The sequence below is a fragment of the Hirundo rustica genome, chromosome 2 (assembly GCF_015227805.2).
Source record: "Hirundo rustica isolate bHirRus1 chromosome 2, bHirRus1.pri.v3, whole genome shotgun sequence".
Classification (NCBI taxonomy): Eukaryota; Metazoa; Chordata; class Aves; order Passeriformes; family Hirundinidae; genus Hirundo; species Hirundo rustica.
The window spans coordinates 6,321,495-6,339,337 of record NC_053451.1 but is presented as its reverse complement, the minus strand read 5'-3'; the positions used below and the strand labels follow the sequence as shown (position 1 = coordinate 6,339,337).

Sequence of the window (17,843 nt, the reverse complement as noted above, 5' to 3'; positions counted from 1 at the left end):
TCAGCTTCCTTGAGGCATGGTCAGCTGCAGACACACTCAAAAACTGTATCGCATTTGGGCAGGCCTGAGTAGAACCTGGTTGTGCAGCAGTGCTAGAAGTGTGAAATCTGGCTGACTTATTCTGTGCTCCCTGTCCTTTAAGACTCCTTTCATTCAAAGCTGACTAAAGCTGGTGCATGAAGGTCACCAGCTGTGACTGTAAGGAGCAGACTCTTGACGAGGAAAAAGAGTATTACACAAGTGATGCTCTTCAAAATACATAGATGGCCTTGGTAGAGCTCTGTGCTGTTTGGCCAGACAGTTTTTAATACCTTCATAAGCTTAACACTGTCTTGGTCAGGAATCTTTTAAGTACTGCTAACACAGTGATTAGGAAATGAGGAAAAATTATGTGATCTGATCTTCGCAGAAGAGCGAACTTGGAAATCTGTGTAACTTTGTTTTGGCTTGCAACAGTATTAGTATTTATTTCTCTCTTCTACTTCAAGAAAGTCATTATCTAACATTTCTCACTGACAGTGAAGTCTCATTTAAACTGAAACATGGTGTTTTGTCTTTTCAGTATTACCCTCAATATTATAGAAAAAAAATAAAAATATAATTTCTGTTAGTCTTTCCTTAGGTACATGTGGACTTATTACAGCTCTCCATTGTATTATTTTCATTTTCTTTGTATTATTTTTGTGGCAGTAGTCCATCAGTAGACATTCAGAAATTTTCTTCCCAACTGAGAGACTGTTCTTGTCTATAATTTACAATATATGGCACAGTATGATGTATGCTATTTTGAAATGTCATAGCATTTTCTTTTACCATAATTGCAAGGATCAGTACAACCCAGATTAGGATTCATCTTTTTAGAGTGGTGCTGCACTTGAACATATAGTTAAATAATTTCCTCTATAATCTTTAGGGCTTCTTTCCTGCATTACTGTTTTCAAAACATTCATCTCCAACTTGGTACATAAGACTACCAATTACTTTTATCTATTGAATCTCATTTGTTTTAATTCTGTCCACCTCTAACCTTGCCAGATTGTTTTGCAATTTTAATTTTTGCAGCTGTATATTTGAGAAGTATGATTTTTAAGTGTTTTCTAGGCTGCTGTGCTGTGGTACATGTCCAGTTGCATTAGGATAATAGGAAATCTTGTAATTCCCTTTTGAACAAGGAGCCAGATGAACAGATCTTGTAGAACAATGTTTCATCTTGACTAATGCGATTTTTGTTTTATTATTTGGAGGTACGGTTAAATATTATTTCAGCACAGTAAAACAGGAAACCATCTTCATAGTTCAAAGCCTGTATGTTTTGCAAAGATTTGAGATTTAGATTTCTTATGGGAAAGAGAGTCAGGCCTCAGACCTTCTCAGACAATAAATATCATCCTTATGTTTCTCAAAAGACAAGAAGAAAATAAGTTCACTGCTTCTTTAATACAAGAAACAGGCATTATAAACACCCTAGAAGGCAGGTTTTTTCCTCACTTTTTGCATATTGCCAGATTTCTTGAGTGCTCTGAAAAAGAGAGAAGCCAATACAGAGCATGATTGTGAGAGAAAAGGTAGATCAGGGCAGAAAATCTGCCATGCAGGAAGGTTTTCTTTATTCCATCCATGAAGGGCATGTAGTCATCCTGGCCTTCATTTGTCACTTGGCAACAGTTGGTGAAAACCTCAACCTAGCAGTTGTGTTCAAAATCATAAGTCATTGTAGGTCACCTTAAGCTCTTTTCATTTTATCCAGATTGCAGGAAATGGAGAATTCTTGTTGTTCCACTGAAGAAATTACCTTTCTGTTTGGGTTTTGCTCATGAACATCTAAGGCTGTAAGCTCTGATAAATAATAGATAAGGTTGTACAGACAGGTTCTAAGTCACCAGGGCTTTGGCCTTTTCAAGGCAAGCACGGAGTAGATGCCTCTCTTAGTGAGGCTGTCAGCACCTCTCCTGATGAAGGGAGTTTGCTGTATGTCTTAGGCACCCGCATTATACAACATGCAAAAATTCTGAAAAATTTGAAAAGGAGGAAGCAGCTTGCTGTTGAATATTGCTCTCTAAATAAGCTAATCAAATATTTCAGCAGTGTATCTCCACTGAAAAACAATCTAGTCTTTTCCTATTAGCTTGCAAGCCACAGCATAAAATAAAAGATGGCCAGATGATTAGAGGTATGAGAAGTATATTTCTATTGACACAATTGTTTCTTCCTTTTGATCGCCAAATACTTCAGAAATGCACTGGAACCAAAGTAAAACCTATCTCCAAGGACTGTTACATAGTTCTTCCATTTTTAAACCCTTACTTAGTACCTTTTATGAAGCTCAGTGATGCCCCAAATTTATTAAGTACGTGAATGGGTTTAAAAATTCAATGATATTGAGGTATTCTCAGCATCCAAGTGACTGAGAACTGTGAAAGACACTGTTTGGAATGTCTGTTTGAACTCTGTGTTATTAATCACTTTCCTAATGGGGTAAAAGCCATCATACATCTGCAAATTGGTCAGACTGTTCCACAGCCAATTAGTCAAAGATCCCTCCACAGTATTGCGACCTTCAGCTTATGTGATTTCCACTGATTTTGCTTATAAATGATGCCACCTTTAAAGGATGCCAATGGTACATGTGTCAGCCAATTTGATAGGTTGCATAGATATTCCTAATTCTTTTCCCTCTACATTAGTATTACCTGTGAAAGTAGACTCAGTTTGAGGACTTCTCTCCCAGGGGAAAAAAGTGATAGTTTCACAAGTGTGGTGGATGGGTAAGAATTGTCTCAGCTGCCAGGTAAAAACAAACAGCTTCAGCACATACAGAAGTAAAAATAGAAAACATGGGAATACTGAATATTCACACTGCCACCCTCGTGTACTTGAATGAAAGTAATCAACTTGCATAACTGGAAATGAAAGAGGAAGGAAATGGATTTTCTTTCCACAGGAAAAACAACTTAGAAGTTTTAAAACCTTACGAGTTCAGATACCATGCAAGTACAGACTAGATAGCTTAGGCATGAATAGAATAACTGAGTATCAGTCCTTCTTCTTCTAAGGGAAATGTGAATGTTTTGTAAAGATATATTAATATTTAGAAGACACAGAATAACCAGACTAGTTTGGTTTGTTCAATTTATTCCCGTTCTGTTTTTTCTTGCTCTGGTGGTGGTGGTTGATGCACAGCTGTAAGCAAATTCTGTAGATCATCCTATGGGGATCTTGGTATATTGAATTCACTAGAAGCAAAGAAAAAGGACCTTCTTAAGTATATCCAGAAACACAACATAAATCCCTTTATGTCTATTTCAGATCATGGTAGTGCATTCAGAAAGTTGGAATCTAAAAATCAGAGACATTGTTTCAGTTTCATAAGTATTAGAATTCTGGGAGTTTAGTGTGACCTGTACAGTGTCAGAAATCCTTCTGGTTCCACCTAATGGTTATGTTATTCCCAAGAGAGAGGGAAGAGCCCCAACATAAGGAAGAAAATTTTGTTGAGTGAATCCCAGCGTGGCAGTATATGTCAAGTTAGTATTCTCAAAATATCAGCAAGTTACTTTAGAGGATTTAGGGATTTTGAGGTTTATTTTTTCCCCATTCTTCAAATACATGACTCAAAATACTACAAAGATGTGGTCATTTTAGATGAAATTACGTTAGAGATGCTGCTGTGTGGCTGCTATGCCTAACAGATCCAACTACCTTTTCTTCACAGTATGAAATGTGGAATTTTTTTTTTTCCATTTTGGCAAGTTTCTAAGGTTCTTTTGTCTCTCCATTATAATTCCTCTTGTAGGATTTCTCTATGATAACATATAATCATTATATTATTATTTTTTTCAAAAAACAAAGTACAGCTTTGTTTGATTGTGAACAAGGAGGCCAATTTATTGTGATGGTCATCAGTCTCAATAATTACTAATTAATGCAGCTGAAATACATGACGGTATCTATTACTCATAATTACCTCAACTATACAAATTATCAAGGTTGCTTGCTTCTGTGTCAGAGAACATTCTGAAAGGAAATCTTTTCCACAGGAAAAGAGAATGACAGGTAAAATAAATGAAGTGTGTCTGCTTAGGAACAAGTGTTTTATGCATAATTATTTCATGCTTTGCAAATTAACTACATCATATATGCCTGGGAATTACAGAAAACTGAAATAATATACCTAGGGCATATTGGAATTTACTATGTAATTACATTTCTTGTTGCATTTTGTATTTTTCAAACAGCTTGCAACATGAGAATCCAGCAAAGTGATGCCAGTGCTGGTATTCTCTGTTACTGCTTTTGGCGTATGTGTATTTCCCAGAAGTCAAATAAATATTTTGTTTATTTCCCCTTTTTCTAGTATCTCTATAGGTATGCAAACTATAGATAGGGTAATGATTCAGCAGTGTAGGTTAAAATCCCCAGGAAGAGGCCAGAAGTGCCTGTTTGGCTTCTAACAAAGTGAAATGTTTAAAACAAAGAGTTTCTAAAGAAGGTTCCAAAAGAACAGTGTTCCACTTTTTTCTATCCAAGTTCTAATTAAATGTGATGGAACATTTTGTATTTTACTTTATGGAACTTCATTTGAACATTTCTGGTGGAGCTGCTTGCCACTTGGTACCTTTCAGTACCTGCATTCTGTCCAGCCTCCCTGGGCTTCTTTGCTCCATCAGCCAGGCTTGGCAAGGTTTTTTGCCATGAGCAAGACCCTGCTCCACTCACTCACAAATCCTGAATATCGTGAGTTGCTAGAATTACCCCTGGTTTCTCCACTGTTGCTGTTGTTTCCATCACTCTTTTAGCAAAATGCACTTATGACAGAAAAATGTAAACAAACCAGTTCTGGCATCCATCACAGCCATCAATTTCATGAAGAGAAACTGGTGTATTTCTAAACAGATGAGGATTTAGAAACAGTTACAGGAATACAATTTGAAAATAAGATTATAAAAAGCCTCTGTGTAAGTGTTCACCTTGTCTACGCCATAGCAGTAAAATTTGGTTTGTCTGTCATCTGCGTAGAAGGAAACTTAGATATTCAGGTTTGAAAATGATGGAAGAGAGAACTGTTTCTACACCCAGCACTTACAAAAATGCGTCTGACCAACAGCTTTCCTGCAAAGGAGTGCTGTATATTGATGCTATTTGCAGAACTTATTGTGAAGGCTGTGTTCATATTTCCATTACAAAACTTTCTTGCAGTTCTTTCAATAAAAATCCATTCTGTAGTGAAACATGGAACATCTGATCTCATCTCTTGACCAGTGCTTGTTTTTACCAGCTTTCCACAAAATTGACTGAGCTGAGGTTTTTATATTGTACCAAGGTTAAAAAAGGTGTGGAGGGGAGGAGGTCGGGGAGGGGAGCAGTAGGAATGTAGTTTGAGGGAACATTTTGTAGTTCAATTACAGGATCAAAATGATGTGCTGTTGGCATCATCTGTAGGCCAGTTGTACTATAGTGGAATTCATTACTGTTCTTCTTAGGGCGTGAAATTCTACACATTGTCCCATCTGTAGGAAAATATTTCAATGGATACATAAATCTTTATCATGAGGCAGTAACAACTGAAAATTATAACAAACTAAAATACTATGTGAGATGGTATAGTGCATTATTTTAAAAATAATTTCAGATTAAGGGGAGGAAAAAATCACCACTTCCAAATTACGGAGTGCTGAGAGTGCTTTTTGGTTTTGGTTAGTTTGTTTGTTTTGTTGTTCTATTTTTCTGCTGTTGCCAAATTATATAAATGGGTGTGGTCATGATCAAACCATTTGGAAGAAGTTGAACTTTTTTTTTTTTTTTTTTTTTTTTTTGGAAGGTCAGTAATATGAAATAAGCTACCATTCTTATGTCTGCTCATTTGCATCTGACTAGAATTGACAAACTGAGAAAGGAATTCTGCTGAGTCCCCATCTACTTGCTCAAAGATAGCAACAGCTTCACTGTTGTGAGGAGTTTTGGCTGCTAAAGCCACAGTGATCAGCTTTGCTGCTTCTTAGGGTTGGTAGACACTTGCTTTATGTGCTTTTTTGTTTTCCTGAGCTTGCTTTTCTCAGCTGTTCTGTCAGCTTTGCATTTTGCGGCTCCTGGTTTGCTTGCTTTTTTGCTTTAAGGTTGCTTCTGTTTTCATCATTATATGGATTTGATGTTATAAACAAAATAATTGTGGGGTTTTTTTATTGTTGTGGCTGGCCAGATGACATCTCCGTTCTGTTTGGAATGTGCCCATCACACACAACCTCAGTCCCTTTGATGTGCCTTGAAGAACTCCATGTCATGCTTGTATGTTAGGCCTGCTTAAGCTGCCACCTTTCAGTCCTCAGACCCTGCAGAAGAAGCTGAGCTTTAGCTGGCCTACCCTAAAATAATCAGCAAATTCAGCTGAAATTTCCTGGTGAGAGCAAACCTAAATGGCAGCCTTAGAAGAAGACAAATTCAAGTGACGTTTTTTGCTGAATTTTCACTGTATCTTTTTATTTTGGTGTAAATCTACCTGGATCGACTTGGACAGCAATTGGGCAGAAACATCTGGGTTTAGTAGCAAAAGAACCACAGTAAAACTTTATTTTTATAATTGGAAGAGATATACTAGACAATCTAAGAGTCTTTGGAGACTTTAGAAAGATGTGAGAGAGAAAAGCATTATGGACTTGAACACCTTTGTTCTTCTCACAAATGCAAGTGTAACTGCCTTGATAAATATCATAGTCCCATTTTAATTTTGACTTTCAGAGGCTTGCTGTGAAAATAGACTCACTGAACTTTCACACGCTATCAGGTCAGACATTTCAATCTAAAGGTATACAGCTAAACTTTCTGAGTTACAGAGGCTTTTTTAATTGTTTGCTTAGGAGAATTAGTGTTTGCTCACTTATGATATTAGTATTTCTAGGCTGTGGAAAGGCTTGAATAATATATGCAGATTCCTGAAGCAACTTTACTATAGAAAAATAGATTTTTTGGGAATGTTTTGTCAGTTTTTCAATAGAAAATGGGGGTTAATCTTAGTATAGGTTATAAAATACTTAAAATTTTAGAGCATTAACTAAAGTGACATTTTGAATTTAATTGAATCTATGTTCTCCTTCTCCCTCATTGCTTTCATGCAAACAGAAGAGATCTTATTTTTATTCATAATCAAAAAATGAAAGCCACTATACTCAATTACCTCAAATAGTTCAATATACTACATATGCATGCATAAGTGGAACTTTCAGTCTATTAGTAATAAGAAATAATTATTTACAGAAACGGAGAAATCTGATATTCCAGTTCAATATAAGTAGTAACAGACATGAGAAAAAATCTGTAGGCAAACTATGCAGGGCTAGATACAGGATTCTCAACATCCTGTAAACAACCGGACGTCAACAACGTAAATATGAGAAAAACAGGCTGGTTTTGGGAAGGATTTATTTTAGGCACTGAACAAAGCCATGAGGGGGCAGAAATCAGTCATTTTTGGGATTTTTAGAGGAAGGCCAGAGGTGACTCAAGTCCTGTAGTTTCTAGGTTTATGTATGTTACAAATCACTCAGTACGCCACTTAGAAACTTGCTCAACTCTCCTACTTTATTCCACAGAGGAAACAAACTACTCTGCATAGACAACTGTGTCCACACCCCTGTGTTCTAGGGCCTGGTTTCTCCGGGAACCTTCTTCATTGAGCCTCTTGTGCGGCACCCCACGCTTTGTTCACGTGCTGGATCCAACCTTGACGTGGATTTCTTTTTTTTGTTGTGGTTTGTTTTCCAGCTCTGAGGGACAACAGAATCGAGCTGGTGCGAGCGTCATGGCACGAGCTGAGTATCAGTGTCAGCGACGTGTCCCTGTCAGATGAGGGGCAGTACACCTGCTCCTTATTCACCATGCCCGTCAAAACCTCCAAGGCTTTTCTCACCGTTCTCGGTAAGTACAAACAGCTGAGCAGGAAGAAGCAAGTGTTCAGCTCCTCGGGCTCTGGCAAATTATGATAAGAATTAACTTTTCTAAGGCTTGGCAGAAGATAAATGTAAATGTCTGATCTAGTTTCCCCTGATGTTTTTTGTGGCTGTGCTGAAGAATAACGTGCCTCTCTCGCTGTTGGCACTGTGGCAGGATAATGAGTTGGGGAGCACGCAACCGCCACGGAACGAATGCTCCATAAAATGGACATAACCTCTACAGCCCAAGCACCACGAGTGCAGAGAAGGTGCATGTGTTCATCTCCTGACAATCTATTGGATAGGGCAAAGGGGAGAAAATCAGAAAGCATGAAATCAAAACGGGGTTTAGAGCTTTATAGTTTTTCCTTAACTGTGCATTTTTTTTTTGGCTCATTCAGCTTTCCTTTTTTTTTTTTTTTTTTTGCTTTTTTTTTTTTTTTTTTTGGTCTATAAAGTGCAAATTTTCACTGGGTTTGCTGCTTCTTTTATGCTTTATCCTCTAAGTGCTCTGCTATTTTCCCCAGAGGTTATAGATACACATCGAAAAGCAATAGATTTCAAGAGATGCCCAGGAAATAAAGTTTCTGCTTGAAGCTTTATATGATTCTATGAATGTCAGTAGCCCAATCAGCCAAAATTGCTATAGTTCATTGAAACACACCTGTGAACCTAAGAGGTTATATGATTTTAGAGATAGATTTTTATTCTTTTTTCCTTTTTTCTGTCCCTTAACATGACTCTTTCTTTCTTTTTGTTTTATTTTTATATGTGGATGGGCAGACAGTTGAATATAATAGGACTAATGTAAGATATTCTCTGTGGCAATAATATTCACATTAATCCTGCCAGGGAATTGGTTTTGTGCTTAGGACATGAAGTACATCTCCCTTTCAGTCCCTGTGAGACTATTTTACAAAAATCTTCATAAGTTTGCCGTTAAGGACAAAAAGTACCCACTCAAAGCAGAATGTTCTGGAATAGCAACTGCCTATGATTCTTTCTGTGGAGAGGCATTTCGTGATCTAAACAATTGAGGAGTGCACCAGTTTGACCCTTTAAATGGCAGAAAAATGTAGAACGGTGTTACAAAGACAAGAAAACCCCCAAAGTATCCAGCCAATATTTATTAACAGAAGTAACTTTAACAGTCCCTTAAGCTTTTCCTTTGTTTCTGGGGAGGGTTTCATGAAGTTTTCCTGACATCATTTACTTACCTTCCAAGAGAAAAAGTAGCACAGTTTAAGACTCCTGCCTTTTTTCATTTAGTATTTTTAATTTCCTATTTTGAAGTAATAAAATTTTAAACTCTTAAGACATTTTCTGCTGGAGAGGGAGATCTTTGCCACTGAGATGTATTGCATCTTTTAATCAGATAAACTATCCTTTTTTGTACTAATCATCTCTTTATTGACTGCCCTGCTTTCAATTAGAAAATTTAAGTGTCAAGGTATTCTAGTAGACACCATTTTCTGTCCTGAAAGATGAGTAGATTTATCAAAGAGATGTACAATAGGTGATGCTGCTTTGCTTTTATGTACATAATCTGTTGTTTGGGAAAAGAGATGTAGAAAAACTGAATTATTAAATGCAGGGCAAGAAGAGATCAATTACTGTGACCAAGCCCTTTATCTCGCCACAAATGTGAATGCACCAAAGCACTGTAGCTGCAAGTTATAACTGACATTTTTTGAGATTTTTAAATTGCTGTCATCAGTATTATTTTAAAATAAGTTATTCTTGTGTCTTCATAAGTTAAATGGATTTATGCACACAGTGATCAAAATTTTCCCGAGTTTCTTCATGTTTTATTTTTTTTGTTTTGGGTTTTTTTGGTTGTTTTTTTGTTTTTTTTTTTAAATCTTCCATGGTTCATTGAAAAACAACCATTTCCGAGTTGAGTATTATGCATATGGTAGGTCCAAATTATATGATCTCTTCTGAAGGACTTGCGTTCAGCTGCAGAGCTCTCCATAGTTGGTGGAGCTGTGATTATACCTCTTGGTGTTTTGATTTTGCTTTCTCTGAAGATAAAGTAACTGCAGTATTTATTTTCGCCCTTCCTTTTCCCTGGATTTTGTATTAAAGTCTTCATTATTTAGGTGTAAATATCTGTTCTGAACTTAGGTCAGTTCAGCTTTTCGTTGCCAGTAATGTTTAATTTTCACAGCTGCACTTCTAATGCGCTTTGTCATCCTGCTTGCTGTGCTGAGCAGTTTAAATATTGTAACAAGTCAAACTAGACCTGCATGCAGACTATACAGAGATAATGTATTTATTAAAATGCAATCTGTTTCTCTTAGAAAACTAAGTAATTCCTGCTTTCTGTATTTATTTAGAACCAACTACTGTTCAGATTGATGGTTAATTTACAATATGAAAAAGTTTTAACTGGCAGGGCACGAGGAATTAATTATCCTGTTTCCAGAATTTAGAGCATATGAAGAAGTGAACTTTAAGCTGGTCGTGCATTCGTGGCAGCAGCTGACACTATCATTTTCAAATCAAACTCACTATCAAACATTTTGCTTGTTTACTTGTTAGGTGTTCCTGAGAAGCCACAAATTACTGGATTTACCTCACCAGTAATGGAGGGAGAGAGGATGCAGCTCACTTGCAAGACATCTGGTAGTAAGCCAGCAGCTGATATCAGATGGTTCAAGAACGACAAAGAAGTTAAAGGTATTTAAAGGGATTTCGGTGTCATTTGGTCCAATTGTCAAAACTATACATTCTGTAGAATTATGGGTTTTGAAACTGCTTGTAAAGTTGCTCCTATTGGGTCATGAAATGAGTTGGGAATAGTACGCAGATGAAGAATTGATTGTAATTTACTGTAGTGGTCATATAAACATCTTTTTATTGTTTCTTCAAATGGTAAAAAATTATGTTTTGGATTGCTCAGAACTGTGTGCAGCATAATAAACTCAAATGTGAGGCTTCATAGGGAAATATTTTCTGGATTATTATCACAGTCAGACCACTCATCCCTGATATTTTCCCTTTTCATTTCTCTTGTGCCATTCCAACATGGGGTATCTGATCTAGTTAATTCCCAGATTTTGGTTTCAGTCCCCTAAAAACTGTGACCAGGTGATGCAGAACCATCTGGAGGAGACAGGAGAATGCACTTCCCATAGGAGAGCTATGGAGCCTGCTCTGGTGAGGAAGAGTCATGATGCAGCAAATAAGGAATCTCAGCTGGGAAACTCAGAATCTCCAGCTGAGGGAAGGACACTGACCATCTGCAGTGAGGAGAGGGGAAAAGATGGACTTTGAAGGGGATCAGGAAAACTTCACAGGGTCTGGGGGGAGCTGGACAGAGTCAGCTATAACTGAAAAGCCATTGAGTGACTAAAACCACAGCTGACAGCAAGGATTTACCTTCAAGGATGCAGCAAGCTAGGAAAGAGCTGAATATAAAAAGCTGTTTATTTCCCTTCCATCTTCTCTTTCATCATTTTTGGTATGTTCTTTGCTTAGAACTTAGTTTTGTATTCCATATTCTTAAAAATGCTGGAATAGTTCTAAATCCTTCATGGTGAATGAGTGAGTGAAGAGAGCTTCCTCATGCAGAAGGCTGCCACACCTCCAAGCCGGTTGAAGTGCCCATTATAAAGTAGATGGATAAAAAGAATAAGGTATAGGTATTTATTCATGTCATTTACTCATTCTTCTATAAGACCAGATGAATAAATGGTTCAAAATCCACCTTCTCTATGTAGCTTTATAAGACAAAACCAAAAAAAAAAAAAAAAAAAAAGAGCACCCTTCATTTTTTTGGTTTGTCTAATATTATGGATTTCATTAGCTCGATAAACTGCCTCAAGCAAAGTTACAGAGGTAATTACAGAACCATTTATCATTTATCTTCCTTTGCTCTTCTCTACCACAGTTCAGTTTGCAAGAGCAGAGCTGTGGTATAAAATAGGTAAATAAAGCAGATTGCAGGTGATTGCCTAAGGAATCCTGTCCATTCTAGAGGTGTCCTTATATTTCTAATGAAAATGAGAACAGTGTTGAAAGGAGCTAGCATTTTAGACTCGAATCATTTGAAATGTGTAACAAGGATAGAGGATGAGGAAATAGAGAATAATTCTTTTCAGTACTGGGGAATTTGAGGAAATTGATGAAAGAAATGCAGGATCTAATCAAATGTAAGTAAAAAGAAGAATTAAACAGCACGGCTAACATACATGGCACAGCATGGATTCTGTCCTCCAGAAAAGCTGGCAGGATTAATATATATATTTTCCATGGCATGTAAAGATGGGAAATAACTCCAAGCCATGTCCATACTACAAGAGAAACACTGATACAGCTGGTCTAACAGTAAGGCAACACATATTTGAAAAGATCTTAGTTTTAAAATTATGTTTTAAAATCTGGTGTAATACCTTTGCCTTTCCTTCAGCTGGCCAATTGAGTCCAGCAAGCAATTTGGTGATTTGACTCTTTAACTAATTTGCTCTTCATAAGAGTTCCTAAAGAGATTAAAAAAAATCCAGAAAAATAAAAACCAGGATGGGAAAACAAAGGTGTGTGAAAGGAGTATGAAAAAGAACTGTAAAGGGGAAAAAAAAACCCAACAACCAGAAATAGGAGCAAAGTACTGAGCACATTCATTTCAGTTTAGTTTTCTAGGTCTCCTGAAGAGCACATTGCCATTTCTCAAAGGTTAGAAATAAAATAACCTAACCAGTCTGCAGTGGCATCAGCAGAAGTTACATTAGCTTTGTGCAGTGTAAAAGGTGAAATGATAAATCTGAGAAAATAGATATGAAATTATATGCTAATGCAGCTGACATTAAAGGTTAGAAGTTCGTCTGTCTAGCACCAGTAAATCCAATTGTGTTACACTGTATTATACATGGTGCAAACGAATATAAATGATGCACTGAGATCAGAGTTGCACCAGAGGGGAAAAAGCCACTATAAAATTGTAGCTCCATTGCTATTACTCAAAAAAGGAATCATCATCTGGTAAAGGAATAGTGTTTGATAAAGTAAGTGTTAGTAATGAGAAGGACTGAATGTGAAGCACTGGGTGCCACACCTTTTCCTTTAGTGTTTTGTCACTCGTATATGCACCAGCTTAACAAAGGGATCTGCAGTTTAGCATTCTGGTGACATTTCTGGAAGATTATTAAGAACAAAAAATACTGGAGAAGCTAGATGCAAATTTTTCATTTTGAAATTGCCTATTTTTTTCAAAAAATTTTGTTGCATGCTCTTTCAACAAAATTATATCAAGAATTTTTTTAGGCTTAAGGATTTTTTTTTTTTCCTTTTCCGAGGTAGATTGGATTTTAAAACTAAATAAGCTCATTGTGTTGCAATAGGTTTAAGATACCTTGAGTAAGTTTCTGGAATTTTAGTGTACACAAAGATTTCAAAGAGGCACTTATCATTTTTTCTTGATAAACCTCTAAAGCAATGATTTTTTTTTCTTTTTTTTTTTAAGATAATAAGGCCATTTCCTGTCAGAACTTGAGTTTAAATGTAAACAAAAATTATATCTCCCATGTAAAACCAGAAAAACTGTCTTTTTAAAAGATAATGATTTCTGTGTGTTACAGGTATGTGCCTTTATAAATAGCTTGCAATGAGCAATGGATGGTGGACATTCCATCATTTCCATTTATTATTTTCCCTAGCAAACATCTATACTTACGAGATATAAACCTGTATTAGTTGATACAGGCATATCTGTATGTGCACCTGTCTGAAAGTCATGAAAGTGGGCCCGAAGCTGATCCCCAGGTTTCATTTGGACCAACATCTATTCCAAGGTTAAATGAACTGGCTAAAGGTCTTCTCCAGTTCAGGTTTGAAATGTCTCCCAAGACAGCGATTCCATGGAAACATTTCTGTCTGGGCTAGATTTTTCAGCACCCGAAAGCCCTCTTGTAGAGTGTTTTCATTAATTGTAGGTATTTTGTGATACATATTGAGAATTTGTTGTGATGTAACTTGTATTTGTTGCCCATTGATTTTGCTGTACACCGCTGAGGTGATTCTGGCTTTTTTTCTCTACGGCCATAAGTTACGTACTTGAAGGCAGCAGTTTGATCGAGTTTTAGTCTTCTCTTCCTCAGGTTAGATAATATCAACTTAAGATGTCCTTGTACAGCTTAAATGGCAACAGTGTTTTTCAACAGGTTTATTGTACATTTTTTTAATTCAGAAAGCCCAAAACTGGGTCTGGTACTCTTGATGTAGCCATTCATGTGCCAAAGAGAGGAGGATCACTTCCCTTGACTTTCTGGTTGTGCTTTTACTAGTGCAAGGCAGTGGATTTTAGCTTTCAGCCCTGTGTAGGCAGGCTGTTAACTAATGTTCAGCCTGTCCTACAGCCCTTAGGTCCTCCTCCGTAAAGATGTATCCCTCCAGCCTGTTCCATTACAGTGCTTCCCACACAAAATGCTTGTGCAATAGATTTCTTTTCACCCTTTTCTTCAAGGGAATATTTAGGAGAGAGGAGAGCAGCAAGAAAACAAATTAAACAATAGGCTACAACTAACTTATTTAAAAATTTTGTAAAATATCCTGAGTGATGGTGTGTACCTAGTACCTTATCTCCACCGTTCTTGCATCCAGTTGGGTTTGCACTCAGTTAGCACATATTACATTCACGCCTCAATTTTGCCATGAAAAAAACATCTAAGAAAATACAGCTGATAAGGAGGACAAGCTAAAAATTTCTGTTGTTGAGGATGCTGATAGTTTGTGGAATATTATCACTGCCCTTTTTGCAGAAGTAGTTAATTCTAAGAGTTGAACTCTTTCACACAGTAGATACCTAGAGAGAGACTTCTAAACATCAATTTAGGGAATGAACTGCTTTTGTTTTTCTAAGGGATTAAGAATCCACAGCCTCTCAATAAAATTAAAGTTGTTGATGTTTTCAGGAGTCTTCTGTCCCCCACCTGAAGTCAGTAAGCAAAGGGATGTGCACATTACTTATAAGCAGATTGTTACCTATATAGGTGCTTATTATTAAATTTTGAAACCTAGCTCTGGGAAAAAAAAAAAAAAAATCACATGTGTTTGCTTTAAATATCAGTGAAGACATTTGTTGTTTGATTCTAATAACTTTGCTTTAGCTCTGGTCAATATTTCTCTCACCTACTAATCCCTAAATATTAATATTGGCCATGGTAGAAATTGAAATCTTTTATAGCTTAGCAGCAAACAGGCAGAAAAATCCTTGCATGCAAGAAATAATTATTTTTTAGGGAAAAATGGGAACTGTATGACAACATGGTATCTTTGTCCGTCTGGAGACAATGATAAAGACCACCTCTCTGATGTCAGAGGTATTTTTAATCTAAAAAGATGTAGCTGAAGCCATTCAAGATTTGCTTTCTAAAATTGATATTTCATGGAAATTTTATTTAGGTCATTCTGTTCTCTAATGGGATTTAGTATAATTTGTAAAACTGAAACCTCTCACTTTTTTCAGGGCACAGAGGACATATGAAATCTCAGTGTAATTTAATATATATGTTTAAGTATTTATAGATGTCTTTTCAGGCTTTCATTGCAATAAATCAATATAACAAGCTTACCATTTTTCTGAAATAAACTAAAATCAATAAGTATCACAAGTAGTTGGGAACCAAGTAAAACAATTCTAAAGTATGTCTAAGATCTTTTTCCAGTTAATACATTCAAACATTTTAACACAAATGCTCTGTCTTTGGGATCTTCATTTCTGATCTAGCGTGTGTTTCTTACAACAAAATGTTCTGAATCTCAGCCTTGAGCTGAGATGTTGCTTCCTAAGTGTAGCTGAAACTCTGTCCACTGCAGTGTCTGTGCTGAAAACTCTCAGATTTTTAACTGGATCTGCACAGAATTATCTGCTCAATTTAGAATGATATAAAGCAGTGAGTGGAAGTTCTCTGCAGTAATCTTATTCTTGGTCTTCTTGAGACTCATGTTCCAGTATGTTCCAGTAAATACTATGACATGCTGTATTTACAGTTGTTTGTTACCACTGGTGAATATACCTGGGTTTAGTTTTATTAGTAAATGAGCATAATTCTAACCAAACAATAGAGTAAGCAATGAATAAAGTAAGCAGAGGATTAATCTGTGTGCACATGGCTTCTGTAATATCCATATATTTCATTACTGTGAGAGGCTACAAGAATGAACATGGGGAAATCTAATATTTAGTGGCACTGTACTTAAGTTAATGAGGGTGGGACAAGATCGTAATCTTTTTCAGGTGACCTACAGAGAAAGTTTGTATCAAATATGGATCTAAACATTGAAGAGGTAATAAAGAATGGAATTTCTGTTTGGGTGCAGTATCATGGAACTAGTTTTAAAACTTTCTCTTTCAATATGTATCTCCTACTCTGACAATGAGAGCAAATTGAGGAATAACTGCAGTTTAATTACTTTTATATAAAAGAGACCAATACAGATATGAAAGAAGTGGGTTTTTTTCCAGCAACTGTGATAGAAAATTTAGCAGTCTAATACTGGACTACTTTTTTTCAAAAAATATTGGAAAGATAACTAACTGTTTATTCTTTCTTTCAGATGTTAAATATTTTAAAGAAGAAGATGCAGTTCGTAAAACATTCACAGTCAGCAGCACGCTGGATTTCCTAGCAGATCGCAGTGATGATGGTGCAGTTGTAAGTTGCAGAGTAGATCATGAGTCCCTAAACTCTACACCTCAGATAGCAATGCAGGTTCTAGAAATACACTGTAAGTAACACACATTATACATGCTTGCTTTTATAGTTTTGTTTTGTTTCAGAGTGTCTGTTGGAGTAATTCTCTGGTATTGTGCAGATAGATAACACCTTTCTCTTAGCCAGCTTCTGTGGTTTCTATTTGGCTGGTTGGGTGTGGTTTTTATTTTATTTTTACAGGAGTGACTCAAAAAAGTTTAATGAAAGCTTAACCATTGAGAGCACTGTGGGACTTGGTTTTCTTTGAGAAGTAGTGGAGAGAAAATTAGTCTTTTTTTTGTTATCATTGAAGCAATGTAAATTTGTTATTAAACATCAAGAGCATCCTAATTTACAGTTTTCCTTGAAAGTTTCTAGAAACTTGAAACAAGGGTATAAATAAGCAAAGTTCATAGCAGATTGCCTCAATAATGCTGAATCCCACTAATGAAACTCAGCAGTGTTGTTAATAGCACAAATTAAGCTCTTTAGGATTTATTTTTAGGCCTGGCCTATGCAAGTCTAGCTAATCCAAACCAGTTGTATTGCATCTTTATATATTGGCTATTTTTTTTTCTTTCAAAGAACATTTCTAGACATGATATTTTCCACAGTGCATTGTTTCAAAGTTGAATGAATCTGGTTTTCCATCTGTGTGCCCTGCTCTGAAGTCAGTTGTCCTTTGAGTCAGTGGTTTTTATCACTTATAAACTGTGAGACAAACAAGAGGACACCTTCTCACCATCAGCTGACATTTTCATACTCACTTGTATTATATCCACCATTTTTCAGGGTGTATCTGCTTGGTTTTCTGGAGAGCACCTGTATATCTCATTTACTAGCAACAGCAGGCACCTGCAAAATGTCAGACATGGGGAAGGGAAAAGACCTTTCATGAATCCCTGTCTAGACCAGGTGCAATCAACCTGTAATGAACCAGAGAAGTTTGTCCCTGAAGCAGGCAAGTGTTCAGTGGCTGCAACCAGTTCCCGAGGAACCAGTCAAGGACTGCTGCCATATGTAACTTGTTTCTAAACAGGGATGTTTCTATAAGCATCTAAGACTCGCAGCACATGTAAAATGCAGGAATGGCAAAAGCTCTCTGTGCCCAGAAGCTGACAGCTTTGCTAAAAATGCCATCTGCAAAAAAAAAGCCTGAAAATGAAGAGAATGTGGATTAGCATATGCGCTAAAAATGTTTTCTGAAACATTCTAGCCATCATTTTAC

The 17,843-nt window shown here is 36.5% G+C and overlaps 1 protein-coding gene across 5 annotated transcripts in view; it reads left to right on the top strand.

Annotated features, from left to right (window-relative positions):
* CADM2 (cell adhesion molecule 2) overlaps window positions 1–17,843 on the top strand; it is a 582,226-nt gene that overhangs the window by 455,737 nt on the left and 108,646 nt on the right. For all 5 annotated transcript variants that reach the window (XM_040055583.2, XM_040055580.2, XM_040055581.2 and 2 more), the window contains 3 exons: window positions 7,756–7,908; window positions 10,467–10,604; window positions 16,479–16,649. In XM_040055583.2, the coding sequence (XP_039911517.1) occupies window positions 7,756–7,908; window positions 10,467–10,604; window positions 16,479–16,649 (462 nt within the window). The remainder of the gene's footprint in view (window positions 1–7,755; window positions 7,909–10,466; window positions 10,605–16,478; window positions 16,650–17,843) is intronic.